The following is an 18,153-nucleotide window of genomic DNA, read 5'->3' as shown; positions in this document are numbered from 1 at the left end:
GCTATAGTAACATGAATTTCAGATTAATCTCACTGTCCCACAAGTATCCGCAGTAAAGGTTAAAAAAGCCTGTCATCCAAAACATTCACGACAATGTCAAAATAAACATAAGCCTTTATAGAGAATTTACTATTTTTAAAATGGCACAACTCATTTTGAAGGGTTTAATAATTTAGACTGACCAGTGTTTTACACGAGATTGGGTAATGATGCAACAGTACAGTCTTGGTATTTATGACAGCTAACCAATAGCTGTCATAAATCCAGGAAGTCTCTGAGCTCTGAAAACAAGGTATAGGTTTTGCACATAATATAGGAGAAAATAGTTTATTGAACAGCTGAAGTAAGGGGCTAATGATGAATAAGTGTGTTGCTTACCAGTAACATTTGACTATAGAACTGGGAAAAGCAACACAAAGTTAACATTTACCCCCATGTCAGTGCAAAGGTTGTGATTATTTACACAATAATTTACATTAAGTCAAATCATGGAAGCTGTTATACATTCTATATAATACAAAAGCCTTCAAGTCTTGCCTGAGGAATGAAATGCTCCTGTGCCTCGGTAGTTACACAGTTTTCATGTCTGAATAGGAAATGACAGGTAAAGACATGCCAATACATACTACTACATGCCTAAAGTACATACAGCAAGAGAGGCCAAGTGTATAGTTAAGACACGAAAGACATCCTCTGTAATAGTTTATGCATTTCATACAGGCTTTTTAAAAAAATACCTTTACATAATATTTATACTGTACAGAACTAGAATTTGAACAGAATATATTACATTGCTAAAATGTCTGTATAAATACTATACAGCCAGGCACATAACCAATCCACTAGGAAGGTTCACATATTAGACAACCACCTATCTTCATGGACAAAAGATCATCATAACACTAGGAACACATACTTAGAATGCTTAAATGAGATGTAGGAAAATATGAATTTCAGTTACCGGAGGGCATGTTACAGAATATTAGAAGTTTTCAATTCCCAGTTCACTACAATTGATGTCCCTATCTGTGTATTGGAGTAATTTCTCTGGTAATGACTTTATAGATACATTTTTTTTTTTTTAAAGTTTGTTTCCACCTGTGAACCTTACTATAGCTAGTCTTCCCACTTTGATTTGCTACTATGAGATTTTAAGCAAATATGGAAAGCTCTGAAAGAAATCATATTTTAAAATCTCCAACATCTGCATTACAAGCCACTAACTGACAAATACCTATCCTTAAAGAAATTAAACAAGGCATGAGATGAAATACATTTGGCTGTTGATTCCCAGTTCCAGTTTTGTTGTCAGTTGTCCACATTCTAAATTAATCTTAATCTGGCATGTCAATGCTTAATTTGGGAGGTGGAATAACATACTTTCCAGGACTCTGTGTAATGACCACTCCAGTCTTTTTTCGGAACATTGGTGCAATTTTGGGGGGTTCTGGAACAGGTGTTTCTTCCAGTTCTTCATTATCTTCATGATGGAGATCATAGGAAATATTTCCATATTCTCTCAAGAATGGGAAAAGTTCAAGTAGGAATTGACAGAAGTCTTTGCGAATTCCAAACCACCCTGAACAAATAAATATTTGTTAATAGTTTCAGTTTTACTCCAGAAGAAAATTTAACTTTAAAACTAAGTACTCTCTCATTTTATTTGATTTAATTATTCAGACCACGATCTTTTCTATAAATAGATATTGATAAGTATTGTTTATAGAAAGTTACTTACAATGTGTAATATACATAGTATACTCCAATAGCAATACAAATTCAGGTTACGTCAGTCTGCAGCTCAGCCAGCATATATTGAGATACCATCAGATTTCACAAGCTAAGCAGCGTCAGATCAGCATGTGGTTGGGAAGAACATAATGGGAGCACCGAGACACTAGCAAATGGTACTGGTGACTCAGTAGATGGTGCCCTTCATTAATTAATGCCACAGCATGCTGTACAAGGGTACTATGCCTGCTAAAGCCAAATCTTTCACATGAAACAAAGCCAACGTCCTGACTACTTGCCATTAAAGATCCCATGACATTCTTCTCAAGAGATGTTAAGCTTGGTGGCCAGTTGCCATATTTCACCTTGGTAACTGCATTTCAGTTGTGGAATTAAGTACATTTGTTTGTTAAGCACTTTGGGTCCATTTGGGATGAATGGGGTTATATCTCCTAACTTGTATTCATAAAATAAGATATACAGGCCAATGCTAGATCTACAGCTTATAGCCTTCCTGGAGACTGAGCCAATTCTGTCCTCAGCTACCCCACAAGTAGCTGTGACCACAGTGCACAGCTACAAGTGAAGACTGACTTGGGCCCTTCAATGCTCCACACTCTCCTTACCAAGTCTGGGATGGCAAATTTAGGATTAAGGGTCAAAAAAAAGGAATGAAATGAGATTGGTTAAAAGTTATATAACTAGCAGAAATACAAAGTTAGAAGTCTGATGCTATTCAAAGTAATCATATATCAGACAGAAGTCTAATTACATTAACTAGGTCTGGGAGAGCAACCTATGCTGCAGACGCTTTGATGAAACAAGCATCTACAGGTATTGAGAATGTACTAGCTGAAAAGAAATTAATATTTTCATGATCAAGTCCTCACAAGGCACTCTTAATGCATATTAGTAGAGAATATGAAGGTAAGATATTCTTTATTATAGGGCTAAATGGGTTTAATGATTAGTGGTGGTGCAAAATTATTTAAGCACTGACAGTTTCTCAGAATCAATACAAGAATGGCTCAAACACAAGCTGAATATGAAAAAGCTACCTATGATTTAAGAATAGGTTAAAAAAAGGCTTAGTGTACACTGCGATTAAAGAGACCAAAAACCAAGAGAAGCCAGTTTACAGTAATAAATGTTAATACTAATTCTTTCAACTGAAAAGATCCCAAAGGGTTTTTATAGCCGATACGCTCCCTGCACAATTAAATAAAGCTATCCTTATAGTGGAAGTCACAATTAACTGGTACACAGCACAGCAGGAGAAACTGAACATTGGCTAAGGACACCAGGACAAGCCCATCCTCTTACAATAAATGCTACGGGATCTTCAGAGTCCACATCAGGAAAAAAGACCAAAAAAAAAAACAAAAACCCCACCCTCTACACCCTAAAAAGCATGGAACTCAATTTACTGTGGAAGGATTGAGGGCTGAGTTGACCCTCTTGGGATTTAAAGTTGTGGTTCCAAGGGGTCAAAATCCAGCTTTTAGATGATTAACAATAACAGAGGATACATACACAACATGTGACTCACAAGGAAAAACTGTTTTAAGCTGCAAAGCTCCTTCTGACTAAGCACACCATGTTCATCCCTGTTTAGTTTGCTGGGTGTCCACTAAAAAATCCAAACAAAACAGACTGCTTTGATGTAAATGTAAGCCATACTTTCTACTCTACTGAAAGAGACCCACACAAAATTCCTCAGTACCCAAAATTGAAAATTTTGCATTAAAATTGTCTCAAATACTACTCGTTCCTACCCTTTTGTCTAATCTCTCTCTCTTTTTTGTGTGTGTGTAGGGGGGGGGAAGAGGAGGATATACATATAGCATGTAAGTGTTATTTCTGAAAAGGATCGATAAAAAATAGGCTAAAGCTTGGATTAAATATTTGAATTCAACGTGAGCTTTTTCCATCTAATACTGCGTATTTCTAGATACTTACAATGATTTCCTCCTTTCTGTCCAAATGTTGTTGCCATTAAAGTTATCAAAGAAAGCCAAAGAGGGACAAAAATGGGTATATATGAGAACGCATTATGTCCATCCAGTCTGTGCACTAGTAGAATCTAATGAAAAAAGTTAAGCAAATGTCAGTTTGATTATAATACACATCCATGATCTTAAGACATTTACATGCTGGACCCCAATCCTGCAAGTTACTTTGTACAAGAATATCCCTCCACTATGCAAAGTCCCACTGATCTCAACTTTAACAAGTTTCCAATGCTTGTGTGAATGATGATCTTTTTACGGAAGTAGCAAAAATTCCTATATTTTATTTTTAAATTTCTCCCCTCCCGCCCAGCCCAATCCATGTTAAGAGTTAAGATTTTATTCTAAACAAGGAATAGTATCTACACTTTCAGAAGCCCCAAAAGAAGCAGATATAGGAAGCAGATTCGGTAGTAAATAATGGATCATCCAACTTAATTGAGAATCACACACACAAAAGATCACATTTTTGCTTACTTCAAATGTGAGTAATGGAACAACGATTGTCATCCAACTGATGGCCATTGTTATGTGTGTTCTCCTCTGCTCAGCAATAACGTCCATTGAACGCAAGAACAGGACAGACCAAACAATGTAATAGAGTACTACCAGACACAGGAAGGACATCAAGATCCACAGAGGAACGCAAACAACCTGAAAAAGAAAGATAGTTCATTATTTTTCCTCCCAGCGACGAGTTACTCTGTATCAGTTTTGTTTTTTAGAAAATAAAAAAGTAAACATATTAAACCTAAATAGCTGAAAGTAATTTGTTGTAAATCTATAATGCTTTGTAATTAAGATTATCTCTACAACAAGAAAGCTTCATGAACCATGACCAATGCTAAGTACCATATCAACTTTGTTGGGCTACTAGATAAGCTTCTTAAACCTTTGTCTAGACTGGACCTTTAAACACAATTAGCTGAAGCAATTTAAAACCACTTCAGACTAATTCAATTTCAGTAAAATTTGGCTAGACATTATAAATGGGGTCAGAGTGCTTAAACAGAGTTTAGAATACACATACGGTAGGTCCCTTAGCTGAAAATTTCTAAACAGGGTTCTTGTCTCCTTTTGAATTCACTCTTGAATCTAAAGCAAGAGGAGATCTACCACCAGGTTGTTAACTTTCTTTTTTATATGCAATGTAGATATAGCCATGTCAGTCCCAGGATATGAGAGACACAAGGTGGGTGAGGTAATATCTTTTATTTGTTACAACTTTATTTTTTTACATCTACTTACAAAAAACTCACATATAAAAATAGAGTCTGTCTCTGAAAGCCACTTTTTGGAATTTTAAATCTCAATACATTCTTTTTACATTAACTCTTCCTTGTTACTGGATTTGAAATAGTTTGCATGAATACTGGCTAAACAAACCAATTATTTACCAGGCAATACTGTTTACATAAAAAAGCATTCCCCTATCTCATCACCCATTAACTCCTGCTTTGTCTTGTGTTCTCCAGGGCAGTTTTCCTTTCCTATCCAATTTCCTCAACAAACTGATCAGAGATTAACTGGAGTGTGTTGTACACTGTCTCACTCCCCCCTGCAGAAAGACACAAGCAGTCTCTATCTCCACAGGTTTCCATAGTGAAAACAGCCATTCAGTGAATGATTGCTGGATAGGCAAATCAACAGAAATGAGATCATGGACTCGTTAATGCCATGGCAATAACATTTTAAACAGGTTTTCTACCTAAAAGAATAAAAATTAAACATCAGACTATAGTAACCAGGTTTTCAGTGGCTAGAGACCTAGGTCTGTGCGCAAACATGCATGCAAGCTGAACATGAATTTCAGGCACTTAGATACCCATTTATGTAAGCCATTTCTCAGGTTTTTTTTTTTGCTCAAGAAACATCCATGGAATAGCATGAGTTGTGTCTGAAGCAGTACCTCTATCCATTGAAAGTTTGGCACTAAAACTTTATATCTACTAACATACTTCAACAAGAACAAGACTTCAGTGCTGCCTATAATAAGTTAATGCTTTCCAAGAAGTCTTAATTTCTATTTTTTTGTAGTTTAGGGAGGCAATTTATCTGAGTAGCAAGGGAAAGGAAGTCCCAAATCATGAATTCTAATCCATACTCTATCCATGCACACTTTATAAGTGGTAAACTACTTACCTTCACAGTTTATCTTAGTTTATCCTTCTGAAAAAAGATAGGTAAATACTTACCTTGAGGGGCTCAATAAATGTTTAAGACACTTGATTAATATGGTGCTCTGATGCCTTTCAGCACTGGATACCAAAAATATAGTTCTCATTTTTTACTTTGGACATATTAACATTATTATTTACTTGTTAAAAACCCACACACTGCACTTACGCTGATAATTTTTTAATTAGAAGTGTCAATGGAGTTAATGAATAGCTACAATTTGTTACTTCCAATTATACATTATAATCACATGCTTCACTTTATTGTGCAATTTGGTAGCAAATAACTTACTTCACTTAAAAGCATTTTTCTTAGCAGGCCACCATATTCAATGTTTGCATGAAGACTTCAACATTTAGAAACAACCTTAAAATAGAGTAAATGGAATTTACGTACAAGCCATGGCCATCTGATGATCTCGTCTAGTCTGAGTGCAATAAATATGAACTGGAGAATATTGACAGAACACAAAATTTCCAACTACAAATAAAATACAAAAATACATTAGAATCACTTCATAGCACTATAAAGTAATACACAAGACACCCAAAAAGTTTGAAAGAACAACTTTACAACTCATGATACAGTTCTTTAACAATGAACACCACTTATATTTACACTAGATGTTATGAATGTTTAGTCACATTTTCCTTCATCCACCCATCCATTCCTTATTTCAATTATAAGTTAGTTACTGTTTTTTAAACTAAAATTTCCTTTAGTAGTTGCACTGCAGCATTTAGCTAGTGCAAGACATCCACGGTGTGAATCTAAGAGACCAGTCTAGTTTCATGTTCCTGCATAAAATGCAAAAGGACAGTATGAATAGTGAAAAGTAGATTAAATTTTTAGAAGTTAAAATCAGTTTATTGTAAGATGTGTTAGTTCCACTAAGGACACATTTCCTTTATGTAGCAATATAGGTTAAGTACTAGTTTCATTAAAAAAAAAAAAAAAATGAAAGCCACTATGCTTTTCAAGTGTCCCACTAACCTCTACTTCATGTCCCCAGCAGAAAAGTAAAAGTTGTACTTTAAAACTAACCCTAAATTATATTGAAAATGTGACACCTTTCTGATTAGCTCAAAAGGATCAAATAATGAAATACCATCTGACTTGGCAGAATTTCATTTCCCAAAGTTCCTGGGCCACCCCAAATAGGTAAGAGTTTGGTTAAGGGATCAGAGAGAAATTTACTCTTTGAAAATGGCTAACTGAAGCCAGTGAATTTAAATACATTTTCTAATTTAAATGCCAATATCTAGGGGGATTTTGAGATATAAATATTTTCCAGAGGTCAGGCAGTATGTGCAACTTCATACTGGCTCAGTTATCTTAGTGGGCATTCTGCATAATCTATGACCTCTGAGACATAAGTGTGACACTCCGTATCTTTAAGCAAAGAACCAAGTCTCCACTAGCCACGCAAAGGTAACATTTTAATAAAAGTCTTGCAGACTGGATTTCAAGTAACTATGTACTGGAACTCCACAAACGAGTAGAGAAATAAGTGGACACAGGGCAAGAAGAAAAGTTACAGTACAGACTTCTGTGACAGAGCTTTTATAATTAGGTTAATATGCACCACTTGCCAAATTCAGCTGAATGTTTGGTGATGCCAGAGTCAAATTTAAAGCATTTCTATGTGCCCTAGATAAATAGTATTTTAAAAATCACTGAAGCCCAACATATAGCAGAAAACTTCCCCAGCCCACCATGCATACACAAGGGCTTATCGAGTAGTGGCCACCTGTGTCAAGGCATAATCAGTTTCATAGTGGGATTAAGCAGACTGAAAATACTTTAAAATGAAGCAGCTATTGAACTAAATGACAGCTGAACAACTGCCTCAGTTACATTACTTCAATGAACAGAATACTATTTGTGCAGTAGGACATGCTCGATGTTAACAGTACACGAAAAGCCTGAGCTACAGAGTGGAGAACAGAAGAAGTAAAACCCTCGAGAGGGACAAGGAAAGACAAACCAAGATAGCATGAGAATAAAGGAGATAAAGTAGTGGAAAAGTAAATTGGGCAGTGGAATTTTATAACTTATTCTATTTGGAAGATAGCTGTGACCTTTTAGGGGTGAGTGGATTCCAATTTTTCTCCACCAATATTTATCAGCTGTGCACCCATCCTGCAAATCAAGTGGTAGTTTTCAAGGGATCTAAATATTAGTCCACCAGTTACCCAGAAAGTCACTTTCCTTTCTCTGCTTTCCAGAAAATGGTAAATTCAGTATATCCTAACATTAAAAAATGCTCTGTTGATAGAAGTAGTCAAGCCATCTAAAAAGGTACGGGGCTTTTTGTACGGTCCCTATGGTATTAAAAAATAGTTATCGCCTTCTGTAAACAGTGCTGCAATAATTTCCTCAAACAGGCAATTCATTGAATTAAAAAGCTGAGTTTGTTACGGACGTGCTAGCTTGCATGCCACATCTTAATGTTCTCCATAAACTTAGTAAATTTAAGAACTGTGCTCTCATATTGCTAAAGAGCTTGTTATGTACAGAGTGTGAACAAGCTAACCTCTTACTCCTACAGGCAGCACCAGTCACTCAAAAGACTCTTCAGCCTTCACTGTCTAAGGTCCTATGAATTAATAAGTGATTTCAACAGACAATGTTGTCTAGGGGCACTTTTTACCAGCACTAAATTCACTTCAGAGATGTCCATAATACAGAAACACTTTTGTAGTTCATTGTTAAAACAGATTCAATAATAATGACAAGTTTAGAACATGGATGTTGTAATTTAATATGTTCTTAGTAAAGGATAAGTAGAAAAAAGTGAAGTGAGGATAATTTTTCATTTTCTGGTTTCTCCGTTTTGGTAAGCTACACAATATGACAGATTGATACACTTCTTGGTAACACACGAACAATTAATATGGAATAAATTCTGCTCTTCAGATTCAACGATCCTAGTTCTCAGTATTATAAAAACAAAGTCTCACCTCCAGAGATCTGTCATGTCGGAAGCCCCACACACAAGCTGCAACTGACACTGGAGATACAAAGAACAATGGCATGAAGACCAGAAGCCAGAAATGGGTTCCTCTTTCGATCCTGTCACATACCAGAACTTCGAACATCAGCAGTAGCAGGTGAATACCTACTGCAATTAGCATAGCTTTGAACTCCACACAGGTTTCTCCTTCTGCTCTAAAGAGGGGTAAAGAAGGAATCAAAATCTATTGGCCTTAATTCAAAAAACAATGTCAATTATGAAGCATCCTATCATGCAAATATCCCAAGAGATTCTGAATATAACAGTTCTAAGTTTCTTGTACTAATCACCATCTCTTAAGTGCCATGTACACATTTGGTATTACATAAATAACAGGCACTATTCGAGAAAACAAACATTTCTTACCAAATTGGGGCAAAAAGTTAAAATAAAAAAAAAAATTAAAAAAAAAATCAAACACTTTTCATAAGAGGAAAATTCTCAAAAAAATAAATAAATCAATTGTAAGAAAACCGAAATGGAATTTTTCAGCTTGCTTCCTGGATAGCACAGGAGCAGGACAGATTGGCAGGACAGCAGCAGGCCAACCTGCTATCTGGTTTCTGTTGAAACTATTGATGGATCAGACACATTCCCAGACAACGTTCAGATTCTGTGGAATCGGAATAATTTTCCAATGGAAAATTATTCCATCTGAAATTTTTTTGACTAGCTCTATCCTTCTGTTTGCAAGGAGAGAAAGAAAGAGGCCTATTGTATTTTTTAACTAAGAACATTTCCTACTTCTCAGATGCACCTGCTGCTAGAAAGAGTGACTTCTAATTATGAGCTAATACAGTAGAAACTCAGAATTACGAACACCAGAGTTACAAACTGACTGGTCAAGCACATACCTTATTTGGAACCAGAGTATGCAATTAGGCAGCAGCAGAAACAAATAAAACAAACAAAAAAAGCAAATACAGTACAGTACTGTGTTAAACATAAACTACTAAAAAAAATAAAGGGAAAGTTTAAAAAAAGATTTGACAAGGTGAGGAAACTGTTTATGTGCTTGTTTCAAATTAAATTAAAAGCAGCATTTTTCTTCTGCATGATAAAGTTTCAAAGCTGTATTAAGTCAATGTTCAGTTGTAAACTTTTGAAAGAACCATGTTTTGCTCAGAGTTATGAGCATTACAGAGTTACGGACAACGTCCATTCCCGAGGCGTTCATAACTCTGAGGTTCTATTGTAATACACCAAAGGCTTATATTTTTGGTCTCAATGAGGAGAGGGTATCCTATGAACTCCTGAACTTATTTAAGTTAACATTTCCACCATGAAAACAAAATATTAAATTATACGTCAAAACAATTTTTTCTTGAAGCAGACATGCAGATATAAATTGAATAGTATAATCTATAAGAATGTGGATTTTATGTGCATAGTTATATGACAGAATCGCTTTTTATTTATTATAAACGTTTTTATGGAAAGTGACATCTACAAGTTACTACTATACTACCTTAAAAGTTCTTAGTTTTATTTTTCTCTATAGCATATTCAGACGAACATGATATCAAATGCATAAATATGGACTCTTATATGAACTCTTATTCTTGATTATATGAATTTAAAGTCTTGACAATCAATTTGGAAAACACGAGACAAGCTGAAAGATAGCTGCGACTCTGGCCTAAAGGTAATGAAACGGAGGTTTCTTGTTGTACATTTGGTTCTGTTACTGGGACCATGATTATATTATACACATACATATACGACATTAAACTATTTGTTGAGTGTTTGTCTTCATGAAAAACAACTAAAATAGTTTGCAAGTATCACCTGGGCCACAATTTAAAATGCTGCTTTTTATAGTATTAGAATTTGTCTAACACTCCCAATGAAAATAATTTTTGCTTATACTTAAATACTCTCCTACAGTCTTTCAAGGACTATGTAAGTATTATGAATTATTTACATTACCCTAATAGTGCAGTGCAAGCATCTGTTTTGAAAAAATTAGCGTCCCCTTTACAATTCAATATGTTTTAAAAAAATCGAAGGTATTATCAGTAACAGGGAGGGAATTTTATTAAAGCAATGTTTTTTTTCCATTTGCATATTGGCTGAATGATCATAGGAATCTTATGTAGTGCCTTACATCTCCATCCTGAAACTGAGTTTGTGGATGAGCAGGACCTGCTCAGAGTCACACTAAAGCCAATGGGCTCCAACATATCCGCTGGTAAGATCAGAACCTCTTCGTATATATTTGAGTTTCTACCAATTTATCTTTTAATAAATAGTAAATCTGGATAATTTTACTCTGACAGTTGAAGTTTGAAAAAACATTTAGTAATGTTTCTATTCTCTTCACGCATGTGCATAGCCTACACATGTAACACCAAGGAGACTAAACACAAGGAGTTCAAACACATTTAGGGCTGATCTAAACAGTTTTTATAACAATTTAAGCATGCTGGTTTATAAAGTGATCTAGTTAGCGTGATGCAACCTGCCCCTCCCAAATGTGGATATAATTATACCAGTATAAAGATGCTTACATCAATCTAGCAAATACAAAAACAAACTGTACCAACATAAGCACCTTTATACCTGCATGACCCTGTCCACATTACATCAGCTTTAAAACCAATATCTCAAAATTGGTACAAACACTGTGCAGACAAGCCTGTGAAGTTTTAACTCATGTTTCCTAAATGAACTGTCAGTACAGTATAAGGATAAAGAGTCCATACATGCATAAAGCTATGTTTCCATGTATTATGTATGTATGTGTTACAGTCACTAATTTTAAGCAGCATCAAGCAGGTTTTATTGATTTCCATACAACTTCTTATATAGTTATCAAAAGCATACTTAAAGATTTTGATTCACTATGAAAAAGGTAAACATTTCTTTCTTCATTGAAAAAAAGCGTCCTAATCTTACCGATACTGTGGGTTTCGTGCCCATACTCCTGTTCCCACCGAAGCACCAACAATGACCATTAGCTTCCATAGCCATATTGGAGCAAAGACAGCCCAATAGCTCCACTGAATTTTGTCATCCAGACGGAGAGAGAGCAGAACAGAGAACAGCAGCAGACAGGCATAGATAAGAAATTTGCTATTAAAAAAGAAAAATACAACTTAGAAGTTATGGCAAATTGTTTTACATACTTTCAGAAAACAAAGGAAACTCAGTTCAGACAGTGTCTTGTTTGTCTGCATTGTACACAGCAATTTTGAATCAGGCCATTACTTAATACAACAGAAAATGTATGGCTGTTGAATTTCTTTGGGTAGATTTAATCAATTCTGAAGAGGTGCTCTAAGTATTATATTTATGATTAAACATTCTTATATACCACCTTTTTCATTTATAAAATAATTACTTCAAGTGAACACATCAAAAGCATTTTTACAAGACAAGCGTACAGGATATGAATGGAATTTTTTTAAAATACTTCCCCTCCTACAATACTGCTCCTGATTAGTCTTATTAAATACGCAACTTGGTTAAATTCCACAAGCCGTATGTTCCTGGTAAGTACATTTTGCAATACAAATTAAGTAATAATTGTAATCCATATATTCATTATGGTTATTTTTAATTCTAATAAATCTAGAGTGTAAAAAAATTAACTAAAATAAAAATGAGTTTAGTTTCCTAATTAGGTATGCCTAATTTTACAAAAGGATTTTTAGACTTGGTTTTGCCCTAATTTATTATTGAAAATTTAAATTTTCGTTTTCTAGAAGATAATTTGATATGCAAAAGTTACTGTCTCAATGATTTTAAAGATTAAAATACATGTACAATAAAGAAAATTTCACTTAAAAGTTGTTTTTAAGTACCTAAACCACTACATTTTATAAACTAGTTAATAATCTAAAACTCTTCTCATCCACTCACAATGCACCCATTCAACAATAAATACAGAAACCTGTCACCATACCACCAGAAGTTAGATAAAATTACATATGCAAAAGTCATTTGTTACTACAGGACAAAAATAATTTGCGCTTATCAAGTACATTCACCTGAGGATCTTAGAGTGCTCTACACACATGTAATTAAGCTTCAATACCACCTCTCTGCAGGAAATAATTATATATAGTTTATAGAATGATAAAGTGAGAAACAAAGAGATTAAGTGATTTGCCCAAGGCCACCCAGTAAATCAGCAGCTGAATCAAGAATACAATCCCTAGTCCCACAATATAACCAGTAAACCACTCTCCTTTATTCTCATAAAATCCTAATAGAACATTCACAAGATCAGCATGTCCTTGAACTGGAGAAGCCTCTATTCAGCACAAGTGTCTCAGCGCTGAAAGTTTATAAAATTTATCTTCTTCTCTTCATTCTTTTTGAAATGGCAGACATGATTCAGCTTTTAGCATCCCTGCATCAGTACATTTCCTGAAACATTCATTATTGTGTACAGTTTGTACAACCAAATGCAGTTAGCTACAACTGTTATTGTGATTAGTTAAGGTCCATTGGTGGAAATGCTTCATGAACTCTCTGCTCTGGGAGTCTCTCATCCCCCTCACCATCCCTCAGACATTACAACTGTTTGTGAACTTTCTACATGCTCTTAAGACATCTTATAATGGTTAACCCTGAGACACAGATCAGATGTGAAATATTCTACTCATTCTCCAAACTCCTTTAACAATTACACGTGTTTGTATTCTCTTGGCCTCAGAGAGCAGTGAATGGAGCTGCACAGATCTCCCTACTACAGCCTTGCCACACTCTACAGAGCCAGAGGTCCAGAGTCAGGAATACAGCAACTACAGCCTTTTCTTCCAAAGGACTCCCATTTTGGCCTCATCTAGATTAGGATTTAAAGATGTGATGCTAACACATTTTCAATCTAGCATACACAGAGCACACTGCCCTTAAAATGTGATAAAATTCTAAAGACGGGGCGGGGAGGACCAGTAAATTCATTTTCTATCTTAAAGCATCACATCAGACAGAGGCTGTAATTTAAAAGAACACTATCAATCTAAAACTTAGTCAAGATTTTTTAAGACTGAGTTTTAAAGCAGTTTCAGGTACTATGCCTACAAGATTGTGGTTTTACAAATACATATTCCTATTTTTTAAAGTGTCTCTCTTCCGTTAAATCAAGATTGGATGTCTTAATAGAAGACATGCTTTAGTCACACAGAAATTATTGGGCTCAATACAGGGGTAACTGGGTGAATTTCTATGGCCAGTGTATATAGGAAGACAGACCAGAAGATCTACTGATCTCTTCTTCTGTCCTTACAATCTAAATCCCCTATTGCTGTGAGAAAGACACACAGAAACAAAAGGAGTAAGTGGGTTAGGCTATGTCTACACTACCGCGGTAAGTCGACCTGTGCTACGCAACTCTAGCTACGTGAATAACGTAGCTGGAGTTGATGTACCTTAGGTTGAGTTACCGCGTTGTCTACACCGTGGGGGGTCAATGGGAGAAACGCTCCCGTCAACTTACCTTACTCTTCTCGTCGGGGGGGGGAGGGGGGCGGAGTAGAGTACAGGGGTCGACTGGAGAGTGATCTGCTGTCGATTTGGAAGGTCTTCACTAGACCCGCTAAATCGACCGCCGGTGGATTGATCTCAGAGCTTCAATCCTGGCTGTAGTGTATACCTGCCCTGATTTATACCAGAGGGAAAAAATAGTAAAACTGCCTGTGCATTGACAGACAAGGTGGGTGAAGTAATATATTTTATTGGACCAACTTCTGGTGGTGAGAAAGACAAGCTCTGGAGCCACAAGAGAGCTCTTCTTCAGGTCTGGGAAAGGAACTCCCAGCATCAGAGCAAAATGCAAGGTGGAACAGATTATTTAGCATAAGTAGTTAGCATGTACTGGAAGAAACCATTCAAGATACAGTGACCCGTCTACACCTCTGCAGTCATAGCCTCCCTGTAAAATGTGGTAGTTACACAGATCCCTGTAATAAGCCATGAATCCAACATCTCTGTTCAGTCCATTATTTAGTGTCTAGTGGAGTAATGAACTTAAGCTCGTCGTTTGACGGTATTTTGTGTACAAAGGTTAAATTGAAACAAAGTAAAATTCAGACTGAATTTTAAGTTTTAAAATTAGCTCTGTATCTTTAACTTTGGTTATTAAAACACTAGTATTGTAATGGAAAACAAGCAAAATTATTTCAGAGAGTGACATTATGCATAAAAAAAGTAAACTGAGAAGGACTGGTTTGAATCTTAAAAGTGCTAGAATACAGTGTTCATGAAACATTTATACCAGCAGTGGAACTCAGTTATGCAAAACGTGGTTTTTGCATAAATTTGTATCCACACAGACCTATGCTACAACCCTTGCTACGAAACTATGCCAGAATGCTAGGGCAGGTCTCAAGCTTGGTTTGTTTTTATACAGTACTTTTCTTTCCAAAAGAACCTGAAGTGCTTTACAAGTTTATACCAAAGGACCATTTCATTCATCCCTGAAAAGCATAGTTAGTTATTTTTAAAGCGAGGGCTCATAAAGGCCCTCTATCATGTCCCATTTATGCAAGATGCTGTACATTGCCCATCTCTACCCTAAGCGCTTACAGGAAGCTTTTTAAATGGTGAACAACAATGCTACACAACAGATTAGCATAAAAAGTGAAAAATATTGTACCTCAATGAAACAACAAATAGGAAGAAGGTTAGAACTGGGCCCTTACACAAGCCCTCTTTTCCACCAGGTCTTCCCTCTTTGCACACTCCTCCACGCTGCCCCTTGGCATAGCCTGCTAACTAGAATACATCAAGCATCCTCTATTTCTTCCTTTAAGCGTTCTGGACAGTAGTATCTCCAATGAACACAACTCCCTAGGTTTGTACTGCACACAGCTAGGGGTTGAATAACTGGGGCAGGGGCTGCGTTTTCTCGGGCACACCCTGCCCGCCCATTCCCATGGCACTCTCGCTGACATGCCTTCAAGCGGTCAGAGCGATCTCGCGCACCCACCCCGAAACCAGGCCAGGCTCGGAAACGCGGACCCCGGCAGCACCTGCGACTGCACGCGGCGCTGCCCGGAACAGGCAGCGCTATGTTGCATGCCGTGTTGTCCTCCTACCCGTCTGGGTCCCAGGTATTAGAGACACAAGGTGGCTGAGGTAACACGCTCTGGAGCCGCACAGAGCTCTTGCTCGGGTCTGGGAAAGGTCCTGGGTTCGCGCAGGGCCGCCGGCCTGTGCTGCCACCCGCCGGGCCCGGGCCCCGGGGCCGTTTCCCAGAGGGGAAGGGGCACCTCAGACGAGATGGGAACAGCCCCCGGGGGGGGGGGGGGGGGCAAAGAGAGAGCGGAGAGCCCGGATTTAAGCCAGGCCCGTGAGCCCCAGCCGGGCCGTGCCGGGGTACGGTGGCCTGACAGCGCCATACGGACCCTTCCAACAGACTCCAAACGGAAGCCCCCGGGCCGGTCCCGCTAGGCCGGCGGCGGCGCAGGGCCCGGACTCACCTCGGATTGAAATCCTGGAACAACCCGCGCAGGTTCATGGCGCCCCGACCTTCCGCCTCGGCCGCTCTCTACACGGGACGCATGGCGCGAGCGCCGCGGGTGCCCGGTGCTGGTGCCGCCGCCACCGAACGAGCGAGTTCACCGACTCATCCCTCCCCTCACAGCCATCGCCGGAGCGATACACGCAGCGCGCATGCGCATATCTTCAGCGCGCATGCGCAGCAAGGCTGAGAAGCCGCCGTCCTACTTCGCCTCTCTTCCCCGAAGAAAGGACGACAGGCCCGCCCCTCCCGCACCTGATGACCACGGCGGAGTGCGCTTGCGCCTGAAGTAGGCGCATGCGCGTTGAGGGAAAGGCGCTTGAGGATGCCTTGTGTTGGTGGAAGGGGTTGAGTCTTTGGTCCTTTCTGCCTGTTCCTCCGTAGCTAAGCAACGCTGCCACACCCCGCCTGTACCCGGCTTCCCGCCATGCCTTTGGCCCCGCCCCACAAGCGTGGGGGATGCTGCAGCCCTTGGCTAGTCCCTGGCTAGTGACCCAGCCCCAGCACTGATCCGGGGCCCCAGGAAGGCTCCAGTGGTGGTGGCTGAGCCCTGGAGGTTGCTGGCAGGCTCCAGGGGCCGGGTTGGGATGACACAGGAGAGGTGGGCGCCCTTTGGCCTGGTCGGCTGCTCTCGCCCCACCATGGCTGAGCCAGTGCCCCGAGGAGAGGGCGCTGTGGTGACAAGATGGTGACTCTTGAATGTGTGGCTTTGTAGTAATTAGATGCCGTGGGGCCAACCCAGATGTCATCTCTCCACTGTCCTAGTAATTCTTGTCTGAGAATAACAGGCTTTGGATGAGGGGAAAGGCAGATGGAGGAGATCCTGGCTGGACAAAGGAAAATACTGGAGGAGGCTGCAGCAGTGCTATATATATAGCACTTTCTCTCCATAGATTGCAAAGTATTTTACAAAGCTGGATAAATATTATCTTGATTTTTACAGATGGAGAAACTGAGGGGCAGAGAAGTGGCTTACTTAGGGCTTGTACACACTAGCCCTTATGTCGGTATAACTTATGTCGCTCAGGGGTGTGAAAAAGCCATCCTCCTGATGGACGTAAGTTACACCGACTTAATTACCAGCGTGGACAGTGCTATGTCAGCGGTAGACCTTCTCCTGCCAACATAACTACCCTGTGACAGGATCCCTGGGGTGCAGCCTGGGACTGTGGGACCACTGTGCCCCCTAAACTCTCTCCAGCCTGGCTGTCATTCACAATGTCTTGCTAGTGACCAGCAGCAAACCCCTCCAGGCACTGTGATCACTCAGCACAACCGCATGTGGAGCTAGATTGCATGAATGCTCCCAGAGCCACTCATGAATCACACAGAGAAAGACACCAGAGCCAAACCCCTCCCAGCACGGTATCTCAGGAATATACCATCTTGCACTGCTCAAGATGGGCAGTGCAGATGTATTAATTGGTTCACTACTTCATCAATAGAACGTGGCTATACACCAGCCTTTGCAAAACCGGAGCAGATTTGCCACACACTTCATACAAACTCACTGGTAAAGATAAACAGTAAAACAAATTTATTGACTACAAAACATAGCTATTAAGTGATAGGCAAAATGTCAGAGTTAGTCACCAAAAGAAATAAAATATAAGCACTCAGTCTAAACATAAGCACTCAGTCTAAACTCTCAACCCTATTAGACTGAGCAACAACTAGACTAAGCAATTTTTCTCACCCCACTGGATATTGCAGTCCTTAATATAGAGATTTGTCCCTTAACTCTGGGC

At 38.7% G+C, this 18,153-nt stretch overlaps 1 protein-coding gene across 2 annotated transcripts; it reads right to left on the bottom strand.

The window, feature by feature from the left end:
• Positions 1-96: 96 nt before the first annotated feature.
• On the bottom strand, positions 97-16,567 carry TMEM185A (transmembrane protein 185A). Of its 2 annotated transcripts, XM_034781718.1 has the most exons (7): positions 16,365-16,559; positions 11,833-12,009; positions 8,882-9,089; positions 6,315-6,398; positions 4,218-4,394; positions 3,691-3,814; positions 97-1,579 (listed from the first exon to the last, which is right to left on the bottom strand). In XM_034781718.1, exons 1-7 carry the CDS (start codon positions 16,400-16,402, stop codon positions 1,335-1,337), a joined length of 1,053 nt encoding a protein of 350 aa, XP_034637609.1. In that variant the 5' UTR covers positions 16,403-16,559; the 3' UTR covers positions 97-1,334. The 2 variants fall into 2 exon arrangements, 1 of the variants encoding a protein (XP_034637609.1); XR_004647126.1 differs by lacking the exons at positions 97-1,579; positions 3,691-3,814 and having other exon boundaries at positions 4,267-4,394; positions 6,210-6,398; positions 16,365-16,567.
• Between the last annotated feature and the right edge of the window lie 1,586 nt (positions 16,568-18,153).

The sequence above is a fragment of the Trachemys scripta genome, chromosome 9 (genome assembly GCF_013100865.1).
Source record: "Trachemys scripta elegans isolate TJP31775 chromosome 9, CAS_Tse_1.0, whole genome shotgun sequence".
NCBI lineage: Eukaryota > Metazoa > Chordata > Testudines > Emydidae > Trachemys > Trachemys scripta.
The sequence above is the reverse complement of the archived record's forward strand: the minus strand, read 5'-3'. Positions and strand labels throughout refer to the sequence as shown.

Bases quoted from the DNA above. Each gene is read 5' to 3' on its own strand.
- TMEM185A (XM_034781718.1), bottom strand. From the start codon at position 16,402: ATGAACCTGCGCGGGTTGTTCCAGGATTTCAATCCGAG. The intron at 6,399-8,881 runs GTGAGACTTTGT...TTTTATTTGTAG, and splicing joins GACATGACAGATCTCTGGAG to TTGGAAATTTTGTGTTCTGT. The intron at 3,815-4,217 runs GTAAGCAAAAAT...TTTTTTCATTAG, and splicing joins TTCCATTACTCACATTTGAA to ATTCTACTAGTGCACAGACT.